We start from the raw sequence: 18,641 nt of genomic DNA, 5'->3' as shown, positions 1-18,641 counted from the left end.
GTATATATCTTATCGATACGTTAGCGTCGCTATGACTCACGTGTATTAACGTGTGTAATTTTCCCGACGGATATACACGTCGATGGGTCGATACGCGAGACACGCGAAGCGTATTCTTTCTGAATTCCCGAGTTGTTTGTTGTTATTTTTTCCACGAGGAGAGGGAAAAAGCTTGAGACTTCGGGAGCCAGTGACTACGAAGGAAGGCGAGACGGATGCCTAATTAATTAATACGGGTCAAAGGAGCTAATTTCTTAGGGACAGAAGCTACTTTTGATCTACAAAACACAGAGAAAATGGGTTGGTTGAGTTAATAGCATTTTGGTTGAAGGAAGCAGAATTTCTGCTTCTTACGAACCGGAAATTTTATTTTTCTCAACCAAAACGTGTCTGGCTCGTTCATTGGCATGTTAATTCATTTAATCTTGTTTTTTCGTGCAAAAACGCGAACCCATATGGTTCTTTTCGCCCAAGTCTCGCCGTTGGTCTGGTCGTTTGCAGTCATCTTCAAACGAATGACGTTTTCTGTTAATTTCCCTTAACAGAGGTAATTTTCGAGGTGTTGGTGTTTATCTTCGGAAAATCTAAAAGAGATGCTTATATGCAGCGCGCATCGTGCATATTACACAATCGCCATGAGCCGTGTAAAGATACGAGGTAATCTACGTTTAACGAGGTGCTTGACTCTATAAACGGCGAGGAGAAGAGACGTAAAAAGAGAGCGGCTCGCTTTAAAGACCGGCGCGGTTAACAAGAACAATAGGGAATAGAGCGACTTCCTTCGAATAATTACTACTCCGAGACCTTTTCCTCCCTCGTGCACGTCTCTGGTTGTCTTTTAGTGGCGCAATCACGTGCCCGTATATGCATAGAATAGCCTTGCCTCTTTCTATTCTCGCACCGTCCCTACGCACAGGTTGAACGAGATTCAGCGGACTCCCCCTAATTTCACGAATAAATCGAATTCGCGATCCTAATCGAACACAAGTAGAATTTATTCGTTATCTACAACTACGACCGGATTTTCAAGTTTTATTTTCTTCATTAGTAAGAACAAAATAAATAATCATACTTGATCATTAATCCTCATTTATAATTATACTGTAACAAGACAGGTCAACTTTTTGTAAAAACAAAACTGGTCGAATAATTTATAATATATCCTTCTGTGATATATTTTTCTATAATATACAATTTATAGAAGAATATACTATAAAATACATAATAATTTTTTTCTATAAAATTCTTTTTCCTTATTTTGACTTTTTCGTTGCTCGAGGCGAGACCTGTCGAATCTAGGAAACGATATCTTGCTCGTCGCGAAAAAGCAGCCGATACGTGCAGCAGAGAGATTTTTAGCGAAAAAGAAAGGAGAGGAAAACAACGAGAAGACTTTTTCAGCAATTTCAAACAAAAACGTACGTGCGGGTAAGAAAGTGCGCGTCACTAATTAGCCAGAAGGTGACGGTATCGTAACGGACGCTTTCTAATACGGGTAGCACCGGTTTCGAGGCTGCTTATCACTCGGCAATTAACATCTGTTCTGGTTTCACCTTATGATTATGATGAAACTCGGGTACGCACGGCCGTCAGAAGCGAGCGCTCGTGTCCGAGGAACACGCTGGACACGCGACAAATCTCGGCTCGATCGTATACTCTTCGGCTGGAAGGCACGGAATATAACAAGCCTCTGTGCTCCATTTATATATACACCGCTTATTTCGAGGTAATTGAACTATCAAAGAATTGGCGACGATGGGCTCTCTACGGCAATAACTCGTATTCCGTTACCCGTATCTCCATTCTCACTCGAATTGATCGTACATTAAATTCGATCCGTTCGTCATTGAGTTATCGTCGCTCGGCGAACGCTGAAAGAAATGGAAAGAATTAACGATAAAGAAGAAGGAAGATAAGTAATAACGGATGACCGAAGTAAAGGTAAAAATAAGGATAGGAATCAACAGCTGAGAGACAAGCGACCAGAAAGTTCTTCGATGTGAAATTTTAATTCAGCGGAAAAAGACCGGTCGAAAGTGGGTCAAATGTGGGTGCAAGCGCGAGGAAAACCTCGGGTCCGCCAGTTTCTTGCCAGATATCGCCCCCGTCAATCTGATGTCATGTATCGGTGTTATAATTATCAATAACCCGTTATCGTAAGTAGCTTGATGAAAAATAAGTTTCGAGGAAAATACGAAAAATATGATCGTTCGCCTCTAATTTCCTTGTACGAGTCGACTCATCATTACGCATTGTTGCACTCTCTGAAATCCTGATCTTTTTCACGAATATTCTCGCGGGTACTCGTGATATATTCGATCGTACAGATCGAACATCATGTTTATACTCAAACAACTACATTGAGAGAACGAATATCTAAAAAATAAAAAAAATATCTATTCCGTGGAAGTACTGATATATATTTATTCAGACCTAAAAAAAGATTTTTTTATTTGGACAAATTAAATAATTTCTCTCATTAACAGCTACGGATTTAAGGAAATTAATATTTTCTCATTTGAAAGAAATTTTTTCTCAGTGTAAAAATGTGAACATTAGTGTTAAGCAAATATATTATCGGTACTCCTCACTGAACAAATAATTGTTTACTTTTGCAGATATTTTTTTCTCACTGTACTCATCACGTAGATCCACCGCTTTCTTCCCTCCTCGTGTTTTCTTCTCACGCAGGGGTTTTATGTTTCGTTTAATGCGAACAAATCGACAGAGATCGTCGCAAGAACGGCGAGCCGCGAGCCGCGGGACCCCTTTGGCGGCAGTACCGAAATCAATGGCAGATTGCTCGCGCGTTAAGCGCGCCGAGGACGACGTAGGTACTGTAAAACGCCAGCCCAGGCGGGCAGGCCAGGGAGAACGAGAAACGAGAACGTAATTATCGGTACTTGGTCGCTGACGAGATGATTGGTTGTCACATTAGCGCGACGCGTGGGAGGATCAGAGTGCTCCATCACGGAGTAACGGCGGCTCACAGCTTCGTCGTGGTCCGCTTCACGGGGCCAAAGCTCTCGTCCAAGTATTGTTATTGCGTCGAGAACATGCTCGGTCGATCGCGTTACTTCCTCTCGCGATTTTCACCTCTCTCGCGAACTACTCGCTGTCGCATCTGCGTCTGTCCATCTTTCTCTCTTTTTCCTGTATTTTTCGTATCGTGCATCTCGCTCTCCGTCGGAATCACGCGGCGGAACCGCGTCGCGTAAAAGTAAAAGTGGCCGCTTTCATTTTATGTGTTTCTCTGCAAGCGGCGAAAGGGTAACACGCAGCGGACGTTTCCCCGTTGAGATACGCGTTCCTTACGAACAAGTCTACGACCTCCGGAGAAAGAGAAAGATCCGCCGAGATCGTGAGATCGCGAATTATTATAAATAATTGAACGGAATTGCGATCTCGTATCAACCTGCGTTATTTCCTCTTGTCTCTCGATACGGGTAAAAAAAAGAATAATAATAATGATAAATTTTTATTCACGAGAATAGAGGAATTCTTTAATTTATACAATATTTGTTTATCGTTTATAACATATCATAAGATATGTTATAAGATCGCATGCATTATGGAATGTTTAAATTCTAGCGGAGTGTTGTAAAAAAAATCAAGTTGGTAAGGAAATGTATTTGGTTCTGTTATACATAACCTGTTTGTAATGAGATTCAGATCATATTGCGTTCTATGTGGCGCAACATGAAAAGGACAACGTCTGAATATTCTGGTGAAAAATACTTATATGGCATTTATAATTATAAGTCCGGATCCATAATAAGTGTAGTAAGCCTTGAACTTTTTGCTCTAAGCGCTAAATTGCAACGTAATTCCTAATAAGAGTTTTCTAACACTACGTCGGAATTTCTACACGGAAAAAAGATTCAAGTAAATAATTATTCCAATATTCTTTAGGAAATGTTTACTTGGATTAAGTAAATATTACTTGAACATGGCACTTTTTTCCACGTTCAAGTAATATAATTATTTGGTCCAGGTAAAATTTACTTAATCCAACAATTTGCTAAGGACTTTATTGAAGCGTTTATTCACTTGAATCCAACACTTTTTTTCCGTGCAAGATTTAAGCGTTATTGCGATTCTTGGCAGCACGGGAAATATCTTTTACCCGAAATTACGTTACATTTTATTATTTAAGCGGGGCCTGCAATGAGAATTTAAGCTCTAAGCCTTAAGAAATTGACTAATCACTGTCGATTATTCTCCTCGCATTCGACTGTGGTTCGTCAATTTCTTAAGGCTTAAAGCTTAAAATACCTATTGTAGACCTTGCTTTAGAGAGCAAAAGGCTGAAAGCTCACTACATCTATTGTGAATTCGGACGAATAATCATAGCGAAAGAATTATAGTTATTTTTCTTCAGCAAGTGTTACCATGATATCGGTGATAATAACCTTACAAGCCATCTACTATTTTTGTGGTTAAAACCAAAGAAAGAGTAGAAATTGAGGCTGCAGATAACTATAATTTCTCTCAGTGATAACGACGAAACATTACGAATCAGTTCTCGCTCTTCGAGCGTGGACGAAATTGCCCGCTCTTCTCGCGATCCGCCCGAGGGGAGAACAGGGAGGCGATTTCTCCCTCGCGAGGAAGCGCGGGAAGAACTTCTCCCGACCTGTATTCGTTCTTTGTTTTTCCCATCGGTGTACGCATGTATTTCCACTGACGACGCATCCGCGTGAGAGGGGGCGACACACGGTATTTAGCGCGCGCACGTTGCAGCTCCAGAAAACGCATTAACTCGTCGACGCGTACGCGCGCTTTCCTCGTCCGCGGTGCGCCGTAGTTGCACTAAATTAGGTCATTTCGGGGCAGCAGCAGCAGCAGCTCGTGCTCGATGACGAGCAGCTACGCTGCGCGCACACGCTGTGCTGCTGCTGCGACCCGTTCGGTCTCCGCGGGTTTTCGCGAGGTCTCTCGCGTTACCTTCCGCTCGAGCCTCAAATTGCTCGGACCGCCGTGGGCCTCCTAGCCCTGGGACATGACAACCCTTTGCCGACTGCAATTGCAATTAGCAGAATATACGTCGGTTTCGAGGTCTTGAACATTTCCGTGAACTCCGCGCGGACAGAAAGTCATAGTGTAGCTTTTTTCTCTTCGTACACGGGGAGAAAAATAATTTGCTACACGGCAAAAGAATTAATCTTAAATCAAGAATAGATATTCTCGTGTGTAAGAACAATCTTCTTAGAGGACTTTTTTAGTCTTGATTTTATTGAATTTATATTGACCCGAGTATCACTTGAACTCAGTTCAAGACTACAAATCTTCTAAAAAGATTATAATATTTCTGATTACACGTGAGAATATCTAATCTTGATTCAAGACTAATTTTTTCTTCCCGTGTGGCGCAGCAAATTTTATGCCGTCGTAGCAAAATCTGTTAGTTACCATGTGGACAACGGAACAATTTGTTAAAAATACTAATTGCCGCTTGTTATTTTGTTGAATCGATAAATTATTTATCTGTAAGATCAAATTACTTAATGTAGGAGAAAACACCATTTTGTCCTAGCAGCAAATTAACGTGTCTTAAGGACAAATTTACTTAGTAAAATTTTTCTACACTGGCAAGACTATTTCTGCCCTAATTACGAGTATTTCGCTAATTTGGTTAGGCCAATTAAATTTTATCGTTGTCGCAACACGAATATGCAGTGGCAACGATGGTTTCGCTGCAACAGTAAAATTATTTTTCTCCGTACATAAGTTCTTTTCAATTTGACCATGTCCTCGAAAGTAATGCAAAAATAGTCACGAGGTTTATTCTTCGTCAAGGAACATAAATAATATATTCTTTAATAGACTTTAGTTTCTCAAATATAAATAGCATATAGGAAACAAAAGAACAACAAATTAATAATTTATTATATAATTATAATAAATTAAGGTAGAATGTCGATATGTCCTTCGGTTATAGAATTCTATAGCTGTTTTATATGTAATAATTATAAGATTCTCTCCGTACATAAGCGACGAGAGAGAACCGCGAAGAAACGGATATCGGCTCTTTTTCCTTTGAGCTACGGAAATACTGCCCCCCCCCCCCCCCNCCCCCCTCCCCCTCCCTCAGAGCTCGCGATTTTAACTTTGCCGAAAGATTCACCGAGCAATTTGGAGATACTTTTTCCTCAGCGGAAATGTCGAGGGAAGTCATTATTTACGGTTACTTTTCAATTTTCAGCATGACGTATCCTGAAGTTAAGCCCCGAATGAAAATTCTGTTAATGCGAAATTCACTTGGAATTGATCGTAGAAAATAATTCTGTTTATTCATTTGCTCGCCCGAAGTTTAGTTCGCGACAGATTCCGCCCGCTTTTCCAATCGCTTGTACTTCAGAAACTACTAATGCTTCGACGTTTTCGCCGAGGGACAATTAATTAATTCTAAATTGCTTCGAAAAGCTCGGTAGAATGGAAGTCGCGAATCCTGGATACCCTTGCATAGTTGTTCCAGAGTTGTTACAAGATATTTTGATAGCTTATTCCGGAGTTTAATCGCGGGGTCGAAAATCCTCGCATGAGAATGCCGGGGACACAGAATTGTTTTCGAATTATGAGCGATGATATCGCTCCGCGTCCGTTCCAGCTTCCAGCCCCCCGTCGATTATCCTTCATGCTCTTCCAGCGCATTCGCGAACGCGATGATCTCAACGGTGCTTAACGATTTAACGAAAATGATACGATAAATCCCGGCACTTCGGGGAGGCGCGCTCGCGAGGAATCGCGATAATGCAAAAGCCGCGAGATTAAAGCCGATCGAGCGGATTTATTAAGATAGTTGGTACGTAGAATACTGGGTTTTTTACAGCCATATTAAAGGATCTCTATTAGTTTATTATTTACTGAAAAAGGATACTTTTCTATCATTTTATTTAACTAAGTAACAAATGTCAATTTTTAGCGAAATGAATGCAAATATATACATACAGTATTGCAAGCGCGGAGATATGATTTATTTTTTATTCTTCTTATTCTATTCTAATTATATGTTAACTTTGTTGAACTAATAGGGAACTAATAGGGATGCACGCATAATAGAAAGTGATATATAAATATTTAAATTTGTGTATATGTATATATATCGCTGGTATCGCTACACTGAAAAAAATAAGTGTTATCGTTCAAATAATATTTACTTGATCTAAATTAAATGGATACCCCTTGGCAGATATTTATTAGAAATAGAAATATAATTGACTATATATAATGTAATATTTTCATATAAACAGACATTTTACTTATATGTATTATAATATTATCACAAGTATTTAGTTCATTGATATAATAGAATATCGGAATTTATTTTTAGAAAATATTCACTGGACAGAAAAATCTAAATTTAAAACCACTAGATTCCTTCAATGAAAAAGATGTATTACATAATTCTCGTAAATACTCCCCAGAATTTTAGAAACATTTTACACTTATATTCAGTAATTCATGTTACAAGTTAAAATATTACTACGTCCAAATAAATATTAACTATTACAAGCTATTAAAATATACTGATAAAACTATTACTTAATTTAAGAGACTGAAAAACAAGTAATTATATTTGATTGATTCTAGCATTATTTTCCCTGTGTATAAATTGTAAATTTCCTAAGGAAATGTTTATCTAATATCTCTTTATATTAATCCTTAATATCACGAATTTCTCATTGAATTTCTAAATATGGTTTAGAAGGAATTAAAAATAGATGTTGAAAATAGAACATTAATATGATAAGAAACACGTATAAAAAGTGTCATTTTTAGTTGCGAATATCTTAGCTTCCAAATAGTCAATCGTTTTCTAACTTTACAGACACGTAGCTAGTATTTTTATGAATATATTTTTATGAATGTAGTTAACGTTTAAGAAGATTTCCACGACAATAATTTAATGGATTCCAATTACCTTAAATTGATGAACGCGGTCACACGAGTGGCAGTCGCGAGCTTCTCTCGTGCGCAACGACTTCATGCGACAAATTGCTCGTTACGCACGAGCAACGTTCGTTTCATTCATAAAAAAAAAAAGAAAAAGAAACGAGCGTGGAAAAAAAGAATCGTCGGACATATAACCGTGACGAAAACTTTCGGAATATTCGCATCGATGATAATTTCATCCGAACGCGCGCGTCCAACTCCGTTTATTCGATCGCCGGGCTTGAACGAGCTCCGATCAATCTGGCGGAACAAGTTGGTGAAACTGAACACAAGGTACCCTTATTAGTCCTTTCACCCGGTGACCTGATTTTTCGCAGCACGCTTCGCCGTCTCGCCAGCGACAACGTCCGGTAAGACGCGCAGCACGGCGGCGCGCCTATACTAAACGGCATCGTACCTAAAAATACCTCTTATGTCCATTCAACAGGTGTGCGAGATAAGAATGTCAACGCGCTCGCTAAGTAATCCGCGCGGCGGGTACAATAGAAATCGACCTGTGATCGCGCGCGCGTGCGCGGCCGACTGTGTGTCGGTATCAGATGGACTGGATTAATTCGGACCGCTCCTTCTCGCAAAGCGATGCGTCATGTAATACGATTGTTTTATCTGACATGTAAGCTCTAATACCACACGCTCGCCGCTCGCTAGCTCGCTTACTTTATTTATCTCAAGTAACTTTGTGAGAAAACGAGATAGCAGCGGTATTTACAACCCCCTTGTGTCCGAGCCGTTGCAAAGTCGAGGTTTACTTTGCATTATTGCGTTATCAATCTGTCAAATACCTGTCGATGTATATCTCTTGGATTTCCTTAATCCATTAATTGAACCGCGTCGGAATCGGAAACATCCTCAGCGAGTTTATATTGATTGAGTCGTTGCTCGAGTTTTGTCTCACGTGAAGATACTTACGCACGCGGAGAAAAATCATTTTGCTGCTGTAACTTTATAAATAATATGATATTTCTCTCGTATATGTAAACAAAAAGTAAACAATTGCAACGAGCATGAAATACATAATATTGAGAATATCGGAATTTATTTTTACAAAATATTCATTGGTCAAAAAAATCTAAACTTAAATAAACCACTAAATTTCTTCAATGGAAAAGAAGTATTACATAATTTTAATAAATATTATCTTAAATTTAATATTATTTTATACATACATTCAGTAACTCACTTACAAATTAAGATATTACTACGTTCAAATATTTACTACAATTATTAATACGGCCTTAGAGTTAGATCTGAGCTTTTCAGTTGAATCCTGCGATACACATGATGTTAGATTTGTAGTCGCGATTCCACCACGAAAAAGTCACACTCAACTCCAATTTCATATCCGAGTATTGTTTACTTGAGGCAAGTTTCAAGTCACGGCAACTAATACGGGCTTTGGAAACTTTGTAACTTAGTAAAGACGGGTCGGACGAATCAACTTGTTTTGTTCTCGTCAACACTGTTGCGTTGACAAAGTTTTCTAGCGCAGATAACAGCAATAATGGTACAATCAAGAGTAAATTGGGTAAATTAACATGTTGACCGCCACGTTGATTTCCATCGATTGTCCCGACGCTCGAACTGCGGTTTGTTCGGCCAAGCTTCAATAAATGCATTTCTATTGTAAACAAACGCAATTCCTGATATACGTGTACTCGTTGGCTCGTTTTATTGCCTCCTCATTGGCCGTGCATTTAATTCGTTATACGCGGTCGTTGCGTTTTATATATAAATCAATCAATAAGACGTTAGCAACGGAAATACATAACATGAACTGGCGAGATATTACAGCGACGATCACATTGGCGATCCCAATGGCAGTGTTAGAGAAAGAAGCACTAGATCTCGAGCGATATTAAGGAGATGAATTTTCATTCTACTTATTGTCGACCGCAATTAAAAAAAAAGAAACGTGACAGGGGCCACGTAGAGACAACGAGTTCTCGGGAAGCCACGATTAAAAGCCGGCGAATATTGGCGGATATGCCGTGTCTTTCATGACGCCCGCACAAAGGAACGTCTGTGTTACTCCGATCTGTCTTCGTGAAACTCGATACTCTATCGTGTACACGACGAGGACGATAGTTCTCGCGGGCTGTAGTGTGGGCTTATAAGTATTCCAAGTGCCGTTCGCGAGTCATTATGTCATGCTCCGCGATGTATCATAAGCATGTTTTGTAACGACGTACAATACTCGCATAGATACCTAGCTCGAACTTGATGCGAACTTATTCCCAGCTTATACAGGCTGTTAACACGTTGACCCTGCCATGTTGTGTGTGTCACCGGCGCTACAATATCGCCGTATATCACCAATTTACGCGTACTAGAAAAAAAGAAATGCTACCGTTCAAGTAATATTCACTTGATCGAAGTAAAATGGTTACTCCTACACTCCTTGGCAAATATTTACTAGAAATATAATTGACTATAAATAGTATGATATTTCTTTCGTATAAGTAAATAAAAAAATAAACAATTGCGACGAGTGTGAAATATATATAAGGTTATTATTATTACTATCGAAGATCTAAGAGCCGGCATATGTAGGGCCGAAACGTCTGGACGGACAAATAAATATTTCAATCCGTACTATTCTCTCTCTGCTGATTTCTACTGAAAATTATTTGTTCATTTTATTGCACTATAAAATCCGCATCGAGGCTTTTATTAATAAAGCCATTTCATATATTTTATGTTTGTGAATGCACACACATATAGAGTGAAGCAATAACCATTACCACCTTGAATATCCTCTCGAAAAATAACAATATTTTATATAACGACTGGACGAATGGATGAAAAAAGTTGAAATCTACAGAAGGTAACCATTGACGGTCATCGAAGCGATGACCATTGCATGTATCAATGCAATTACTGTTAGACAAATTTTTCCTCTACTCTCATACTTCGAAAATATTCAGGGTGGCATAATAGCCTCGCTCTGTATATCTCTGTATATCTCTGTATATCTGATAGAGAGACAATGAAACGCGCCGGCGAATGTATGCATTGTGAATCGCATTGATTTGCATTATCTTTGATGACTCAACTTGAGTTGAAATGATCGGTGGAAATCCAGCACGTGACAGTCAATGTGTTAACCGTCCCGATGATGCGTTGATAATAATTCAACCGTAATAAATTTTTACACTTCGACGAGTGATGCAAATGACTGTTCGTTAATAAGCGATTACCGCGATAAACGCGTGACTCGGGTGAGGAATTCCTCAGAACTCACAAAGCATTACGTAATCTCACGTCGCATGCTCGCGCCGATGAACACTCCGGGCGAAATAATTTGCATTCTCATAGTGCTTTCTTATTTTGCAGAATAAAACGGATGCCGATGTCATCAAAGTGATTGCCTACATTCTTATCATAGCCGGCGCCCTCACGTTTATTGTCAGCTTCCTTGGATATTGCGGTGCCATGTTCGAGTCTAGATGTCTTCTTTGTGTCGTAAGTCCGTTCTAATGAAACTTGTATCGTTTGTCATCATCGTTCACACATCGCCCTCGAATACAGGACGAGAAGAGTTTCCCCGATTCCCGTGTTTTCACAGAAACAGAAAGTGGAAGTGAAAAACGGACAAAGTAACCGAAATCGATCATCGGCATCCCGATGAAATTTTATTTTCGCTCTTTTTTCGATCGCAGCGGATTCGAACGGAGAAAAACAAGGTTTTGCTGGAACAGCAAATTGTTTGTTAATGTAGTGACAAGCAAGAAAAATTGTTATACGGAAAAAATAACTTTGCTATTGTAGCAAAATGTCGTTGTGACAGCGATAAAACTTAATTGGCATTATTTTGCTGTCTAAACAATTTTTTTCTTTTGATGTCATTATATTGTCACAAACAATATGCTGTTCTAGTAAAATTTTTGCTCCGTGCAGCATTTAACGTGACTTAACAAAATTTTTCCAACAGAATCGAGCACCAAGGGAGGAGGATACTTTTTAAGTAGTTCATTGTCTTAATTTTTTGTTTGATAAATGTTTATCTAAATATTCTATTATCTAAATATTCTTTAACCGTTCCATCGAGTAAATTGTCCTTCAAGTACAAAGGATGGTCTTTCTTATTTGTTATTTATAATTCGACTCGAACACTTGATTCACCATTTCTTATTGTTTAAAAACCTGGTGCTTTCTCCTTTCGATTTGATTTTCTCTGTGTACTTCGGACGAAAAATATAAGAACATTTTTCTGTGCTTGCAGTACGCCATTCTACTCTCCCTGGTTTTACTCCTGGAGTTTGTAGTTTGTGGGCTCGCTTATGGATTTAGAGAAGTGCGTATATTTAATAACTGTTATATCCCCGAATCTGTTCTTAGTCGTGTATCATCACCAGTGATTACGATAATCGCAGTGCGAAAATTCGCCCATCGGGGAATCAGCGATGATCCGCCGATATAGGCACAAGATTAATGATAATGTGAAATTTATACAGGCTGATAAAGGTACGCAGGATTTCTTGAAGTCAACCATCAAGTACTACGCGACTACCGCCGACAAAGCTGAAACAGTGACAGTCGCATGGGATGGAATTATGACTGAGGTAAAGTGACCAATTATCATTTAATGCGACGCGTCAGTTGCAAAAATGCATTCCCGGGCGCGATTAACGCGTACTAACACGCGAGTTAATGTTACACCGGATTACTTCCGGTTTTCATTCGCCTTGCGTGTGGAAGCACGATTAATCGGCCAACTGGAATCGCTAACTGCACAGCGCTTTGGTGAAAGTTAGCGGTATCGCGGACAAGCGCTATCGTGCCCACTGTATCGCGTATCTTACAGAGTCCGGCGTTATTCAAATAACTTTGATTGAAATATCGAATTCGAATCGATTTTTTATCGAATAATTCCTCTTTGATTTGGAACAGAATAAATAATTATCTGATATTCGAAATAATAAATCATTTACGTCATTTATAATTTGTAAGGTTATATAATTAATAGAAAATAAATTATAGATGTAATGAATCATTGATAAGACATAACAAATAGACATAATAATTAATAAGATAGATATATAAGGTGTCCCAAACTAACAGGAACAAAGTCGTGAAAGTGTAGAAAGCGTGAGGTAAGCTAAGGAGGTTCTCTACCATTTTGCGAACACAGCACGCAAAATTTCGAGTTATTAATTGTAGAAAATGGCCGTGTATAGAGGCCTTCTTTACTTAGTAACTCAAAAATTTACACGTTATTTGCAAAATGTTGCGGGACTTTTCACGCGCTACACTCTCACGAAGTTTGTTCCTGTTAGTCCTGTATAATTTGTAAGATACCATATGTTTTCTCCGTCTGTTTATCTTTTCGACCACGGAACTATGGGAGAAAGAGGAGGAGAGCAAATGAAAAGGAAATAGAACGTTTAGTCTATAAGTCACAGAGCGTTCGAAATGTGTGACGTCGACGCGAATGTTTTCAGTTCCATTGTTGCGGCGTGGAGAGTTATCGAGACTTCAGCGAAAACACGAATTTCACCGTAAACGGAAAGATGGTTCCCGAAGCTTGTTGCATAAAGGAGAACGGCGTTCTGAAGGACCCTATCTGTCCAATCAGTCCCACTGCCTCGAACTCGTATTATGAAACGGTAAGTTGTGCCTTACACTGCTCTGTTATATTTGTACACATATATATCGTATATTCAGCGTTATTAACGCTAAGTAGACGCTGCTGATGGGCGTTCAGATCGTCGTCTACAAAATTATCGAACGATTCAGACGTACGAGGAGCCGAGTCGCTTCAGATCTTCGAGATTGTGAGAGTTTCTAGAAAGTCTTGAAAAACTTTGAGAGATTCAAATGCCCCGAAAGCTCGAATTGACTGAAGCGTTTCTGATGATAAACATACAGCGAACTGCGTGCTCGAACGCGAGGAACGACGAACGCGTAGATGTAGATTGCACAGTGACAGTAGTTGACTCTCTCTCTCCGGACTTTCGAGCGCTCGATGTAACGAGAATCTTCTAGATTTTCCAGAATTTCTGGTTGCGAATACTTAACACTTAAGTCGAGTCGAGACTTTCGTTATATTGTGTATTCCGAGCGATTCCCAACCTGGTCCCCCGAGCTCATCGTTAGGTAGTGCCACACACCACCTAACACGTTAGCATAATTGCCGGTGTGTACGAATGGAAATCACGCGAACGTGTATCCACGTATAACACACTTTCTCTTTGACAGTTTTCTAAGTTGACTCGACATTGGCATTGCGTGCTCCTAACCCTTACGCGTCGGGGCATCCGTAAAGATATACCCAAGCAGATAGTTTCGCATTACGAGTGATAACATCTTCCTTATTCCGTGTAGAAAGGTATTAAGGTAGAATCGTAAGCTGAAAAGTTGATACCTCGCGAAATATCTTGTAGTTGGAAATATATGAGATTAGATTATGCGTCAAGCGCGATAAATTAAAATATGCCCAAACACGATATATGTAAAATAACGTAAGATAAAAAGAAAAGTATGTCTTCTAGCCGGGATATAACAGCAAAGAGAAACGTATAACAAAAGAGAGATTTATTTTTCATATTAAGTTTAAAGCACGGCTGTGCTTTGCAGATTGTGCTTTGGTAGATTCTAAGATCGCGTCTACACGGATAATTTATGTATTGTCTACGTGATGCTTACACAGACAAAAGATCCTCAAATTACCACTTCGTGGAAAGCGTTTCGAGTCGACAAAGGCTGTAAAAGAAAATTCGTCGAAGGAGCTGAGGGCCCTAGCCTCATCGGCTTACGTAAAGTTTTCGAAGAATGGGCAAAGTGTTGGCATATACTGCAAAGACGGAGACTATTCCGAAGGGGACAAACATCAATTTGTGTGTTTTATTTAACAATTCCGGATACTTTTTCAGCAGAAGGCGCGTTGTTTATATTCGTCTACGCGTAAACTATTGTATTTCACGCGTGAACGTCCACGTAACCCTGGTTTAAAGAATAGAAATGACCTGCCGGCCGTTCGCGAAATAAGTCGGTCTCTTCGGATCGAACGGAGTGTGAAAGCAACCCCGACTCTTTGTTTGTGTCGAAGGTTTTGAAGGAACATGACCGTCTCTCAACACTGAACACTTTGTACAAAAATGCCCGTTTATTTGCAGGGTTGCTACAAGGCCATAGTAAACGCCATAAAGGAGAACGAGGCGATAGTGATCAGCGTGGCCGCTACTCTGCCTTTAATCGAATTTCTGGTCATTGTTCTGGCGGTGTACCTAGTCTGCTTCCACTGGCGTCCGCAACATGGTAGGCTCGGTGTTAAAGTCAGTTACTAGATCCGGTAGTAGTTGTGTGAAAGCGCGTGAGAGTAACTTACGATTTTCGCTGAACGACCGCTGCTCGTACGGCGGTTAGTAGGGCTGCCAGTTCTGTTCATTGACGGTAAAATGTGATCTCTTTGACACTTTGCAGTTTATCGATGCGTAGAACCTTCTGGCAAGGAGTAACCTCGAGAGCGCAGAATGTGCTAAGCTTTCTGCCATGAAAAGAACGCAGTTCTTTTTCCTTTAAGGACTTCGCGAATACCTCGACTGTGTTTGTACGTGTATATATACATATATACATACATACATACATACATGCATTACTACATATATATACCAACACATACCGTGTAGATGTGTTTTACGAAGTGTCTCTCTCTCTCTCTCTCTCTCTTTCTCTCTCTGTACTATACATATATATATATGCATATATATATACATACATGTACATACGTGTTTTCCAACGCAGTGATGACGCAGTCCGGTAGCATCGTACCGCATCGTGCGCTCTGACTGCGTATAAGTTTCGTAGCTATGGCTCGTAACGACTGTCGAGGGGCTGAGCGATCGGCCGGGCGACCCGCGGACAGAAAATACCTTTTGTTGCACCCGGTTGCACTCGCAGAGCGACCGGCCGGATTGACCGGTCGCGGATCGGGTCGCTCCCGGTGGCGAGCCCTTCGACTGCTCGCTACCACTGTGGCATGTTGGACGTGTCCGATCTTGAGATAGAGGCCGCATCGAGCGGAAAGCGCATCAGGACAAGAAGGTGTATTCGCCCAATACACCGAAATGCTCGGTTTTGCATGTGCCAAAAAATTTCTATGTCGCGCGCGGTATATCCAAGCCGAGAGAGAGCCGCTAACACAAACAGCCGTCAAGCTGCGCTTTGTCTCGATGTTAAAACCGCCTGATGTATCGAGCCGGCACTCTCGCTTCTTTTCCACATCCATTCCGAGATCCAGATGTGTGCGAGCCGGACAATGTCGTGGTCGACGTCGCCGAGCGCATTCGTCCGAATTGCTTCTCTGAACGCGCGCGTAATCCCCCTCCCCTCAGCTGCGCGAAGACGAAGGGCTTAGACGTCGAGGACAGGCCGAGAGCTCGTGTACTTTTTATTCGGCTGTGGGACTCTCTGTAAATGTATTGTTTTTTATACGGTTATACCGAATGCAAAAGTATTAACACATCTGGCATTCGAGAAAGAGCCAAGCTCGAATCGGTGATGTGTTCGTTGTCGTTCGCGTAGATCTTGTCGACTTTCCGGTCGGAAATCAAGAGAAATTCGGTTCGGTTTCGCGCGGAATAATCGAGCCCGCAGGGAAATATCTGGATATCCGTTCGTATCCCGAGGAAGAGAATGAGGGAAAGAATATAGTATTATCATTATTAGCGTGTGTATGTTGGACTCAACGTGCGGTATAAATATTACTATGCGGTAATGCAGTGCGTCATCCGTCCGCTTCTCAAGCTCAGTCGGAAATGACCAATTTTCTACATATCACACCGCAATGCTCCTCGGCCTCGTAAACCACGACGTCGTCATCCACGGGTTCTCGCACTCGGAGGAGATGAGAATCAATCGAGCCCGAGTTATCCACAACGTGTAACAACGTCCCAATTATTTTGTATTCGATTACTACGTATTTTTATACTCCCCGCGTGTACCACAGCTCTCGAGCAGAATTCTCGCTTGAATTCCTTGAATCGTCGACACCGTCTCGTCCGATCGTCGTGTTGTCCTCGGCATGAGAGACCTTTTCACGGTACAATCGCACAATTACTTTCCGATGTTTCTCACATTCCGTTTGTCCGTGCCAGTAAAGAACAAAAGAGAAACTATCGCACAAGTTTTTCCATCGACGTCACTTGGACGATCCGCTCGCGGATCGGCATAGTGAAAATAGTGTTGTCGAGTGCAGCACAGTTTCACATTTTTGTCTCCTCCCCCCTCCCCCCGACGACGAGAGGCCAGACCTGCCAGCCTCGTCGAACGCGAGGATCACAATGTCACACAAATACACACAATGTATATTCATCCGTGCAATCACACACAACTCACTCTTATGTAAAGTATAGTAGATCCTTGTCACCTTGAAGGTAAACATTGACAAATGACAACTTGGTTCTTTTAGCTTGTGTAGACGTATCGTCGAGACAGGCCTGGTGAGGTGCCGAAATAAGGATGATGATGATGATTTTGATGGGGTTTGCTTTCAAGTAAGACGGAGGTGAAGCTGTCAGTTGACAGTTGACCTCACCTGCCTTGCCGCCGCCCTCCCCCCGGCGGCGCGTCTAGATATCTGTTACCCACCTTCGAGTGGCGGCTGCTCTACGAACGTTCTTCCTTTTCTTCCTTTTCTTTCTTCCTTTCTTTCTTGTTTCTTTCGTGAATTCTGTAGATTGAGGCATGCTAGCTTTTCTCTACTCTCTTGCATGGCCATGCTGTTGCATATAATTTCGACAGAGGGACAGATACGATGGATGGAGAGGGAGGCCCGATTGCATCGATCTCACCCACGGTGTACAGGCAGTAAACAGGTGCGGAGTGCTTGCATTGCATCGTTGACGGCTTGTAACAGCAGGCGCGGGATATACGTGGAGCGACGTTGTGGGACACGGCGACGCAGATGACGAAAATTGCGAGTGTGCTTGCGCATTAACAGTATGGCCGTTAATCCAACTGAGATCATTATGTTTCACTGTGTATCTGTAATGTATTATCGCGACGACGGATTTCGCTGCCGTACGTGGAGAGTGATCGAAGCCGAGAGAAATCCTTGCATGTTCTCGATGTTCTTGCGTGCGTGGCGCAAGGATTTCTCTTCTCCCTTCGTTTCCTTCATTCAGTGTTTAATTAACGCACTTGCTGTACGACTCTCCGAAATTTCGGCGGAAACGAAATCCTGGACCGAACCTTATATTTCGCGATGCACTTCCCGGGGAAAAAAAGAAGATCGTACACGAAATTTGTCCGTGTATAACTATATATAATCATATATGTCCACGACGGAAAAATACTGTTGTTTACAAATTATATGCAAATACGACCGAGGTAAATGTTTCCGGGGCTACTTGTGCTTTTGACAGCTCATGATATCGATTTTAATTAAATGACATAACATCATTTTTTTCCATATGGACATGTATGATTATATATAATTTTATATAATTATATATAATCATTTTTCCCGGGTTGTGTCAGAGCCGAGTGTGCAATTGGGCCTATCGTCGTCGTTCTCGAATTTCATTTCAGACGTTTCGCCGTGACTTTGTGCCCTCAATCAGGACTCTCATTCGTGAACTCGACGACCATCGACACAAGTGTGATCGAACGCACACGTGGCCAAATAACTTCTCCACTCGGAATTGTCGTGCGCCAAGTGACAGTATCGACGATTACTCTTTCCC

The 18,641-nt window shown here is 41.0% G+C and overlaps 2 protein-coding genes across 10 annotated transcripts in view; one reads left to right on the top strand and one right to left on the bottom strand.

The window, feature by feature from the left end:
• The window catches only part of LOC106742142 (tetraspanin-1), a 46,163-nt gene that overhangs the window by 23,687 nt on the left and 3,835 nt on the right, over nucleotides 1–18,641 (top strand). For 2 of the 6 annotated variants that reach the window (XM_014614814.1, XM_014614813.1), the window contains 6 exons: nucleotides 11,290–11,418; nucleotides 12,179–12,250; nucleotides 12,411–12,518; nucleotides 13,398–13,562; nucleotides 15,072–15,213; nucleotides 15,379–15,632. In XM_014614814.1, the coding sequence (XP_014470300.1) occupies nucleotides 11,290–11,418; nucleotides 12,179–12,250; nucleotides 12,411–12,518; nucleotides 13,398–13,562; nucleotides 15,072–15,213; nucleotides 15,379–15,413 (651 nt within the window). In that variant the 3' untranslated portion in view covers nucleotides 15,414–15,632. Of the gene's footprint in view, nucleotides 1–11,289; nucleotides 11,419–12,178; nucleotides 12,251–12,410; nucleotides 12,519–13,397; nucleotides 13,563–15,071; nucleotides 15,214–15,378; nucleotides 15,633–17,365; nucleotides 17,453–18,641 lie in introns of those variants that run through there. The other 4 variants (XR_001374244.1, XR_001374245.1, XM_014614815.1 and 1 more) reach the window with 4 other exon arrangements.
• Nucleotides 15,042–17,409, bottom strand: LOC106742143. 4 transcript variants are annotated; one of them, XR_001374246.1, is made up of 3 exons: nucleotides 15,674–17,409; nucleotides 15,284–15,442; nucleotides 15,042–15,196 (listed from the first exon to the last, which is right to left on the bottom strand). XR_001374246.1 is itself a non-coding variant. In XM_014614817.1 (2 exons), the coding sequence occupies exons 1-2, from the start codon at nucleotides 16,181–16,183 to the stop codon at nucleotides 15,340–15,342; spliced, it is 603 nt and encodes a 200-aa protein (XP_014470303.1). In that variant the 5' UTR covers nucleotides 16,184–17,409; the 3' UTR covers nucleotides 15,220–15,339. The 4 variants fall into 4 exon arrangements, 1 of the variants encoding a protein (XP_014470303.1); XR_001374248.1 differs by lacking the exon at nucleotides 15,674–17,409 and adding an exon at nucleotides 15,578–15,666; XR_001374247.1 differs by lacking the exon at nucleotides 15,674–17,409 and adding an exon at nucleotides 15,568–15,657.

Source organism: Dinoponera quadriceps, unplaced genomic scaffold, assembly GCF_001313825.1.
Source record: "Dinoponera quadriceps isolate SergipeBrazil2010 unplaced genomic scaffold, ASM131382v1 scaffold676, whole genome shotgun sequence".
Classification (NCBI taxonomy): domain Eukaryota; kingdom Metazoa; phylum Arthropoda; class Insecta; order Hymenoptera; family Formicidae; genus Dinoponera; species Dinoponera quadriceps.
The sequence above is the reverse complement of the archived record's forward strand: the minus strand, read 5'-3'. Positions and strand labels throughout refer to the sequence as shown.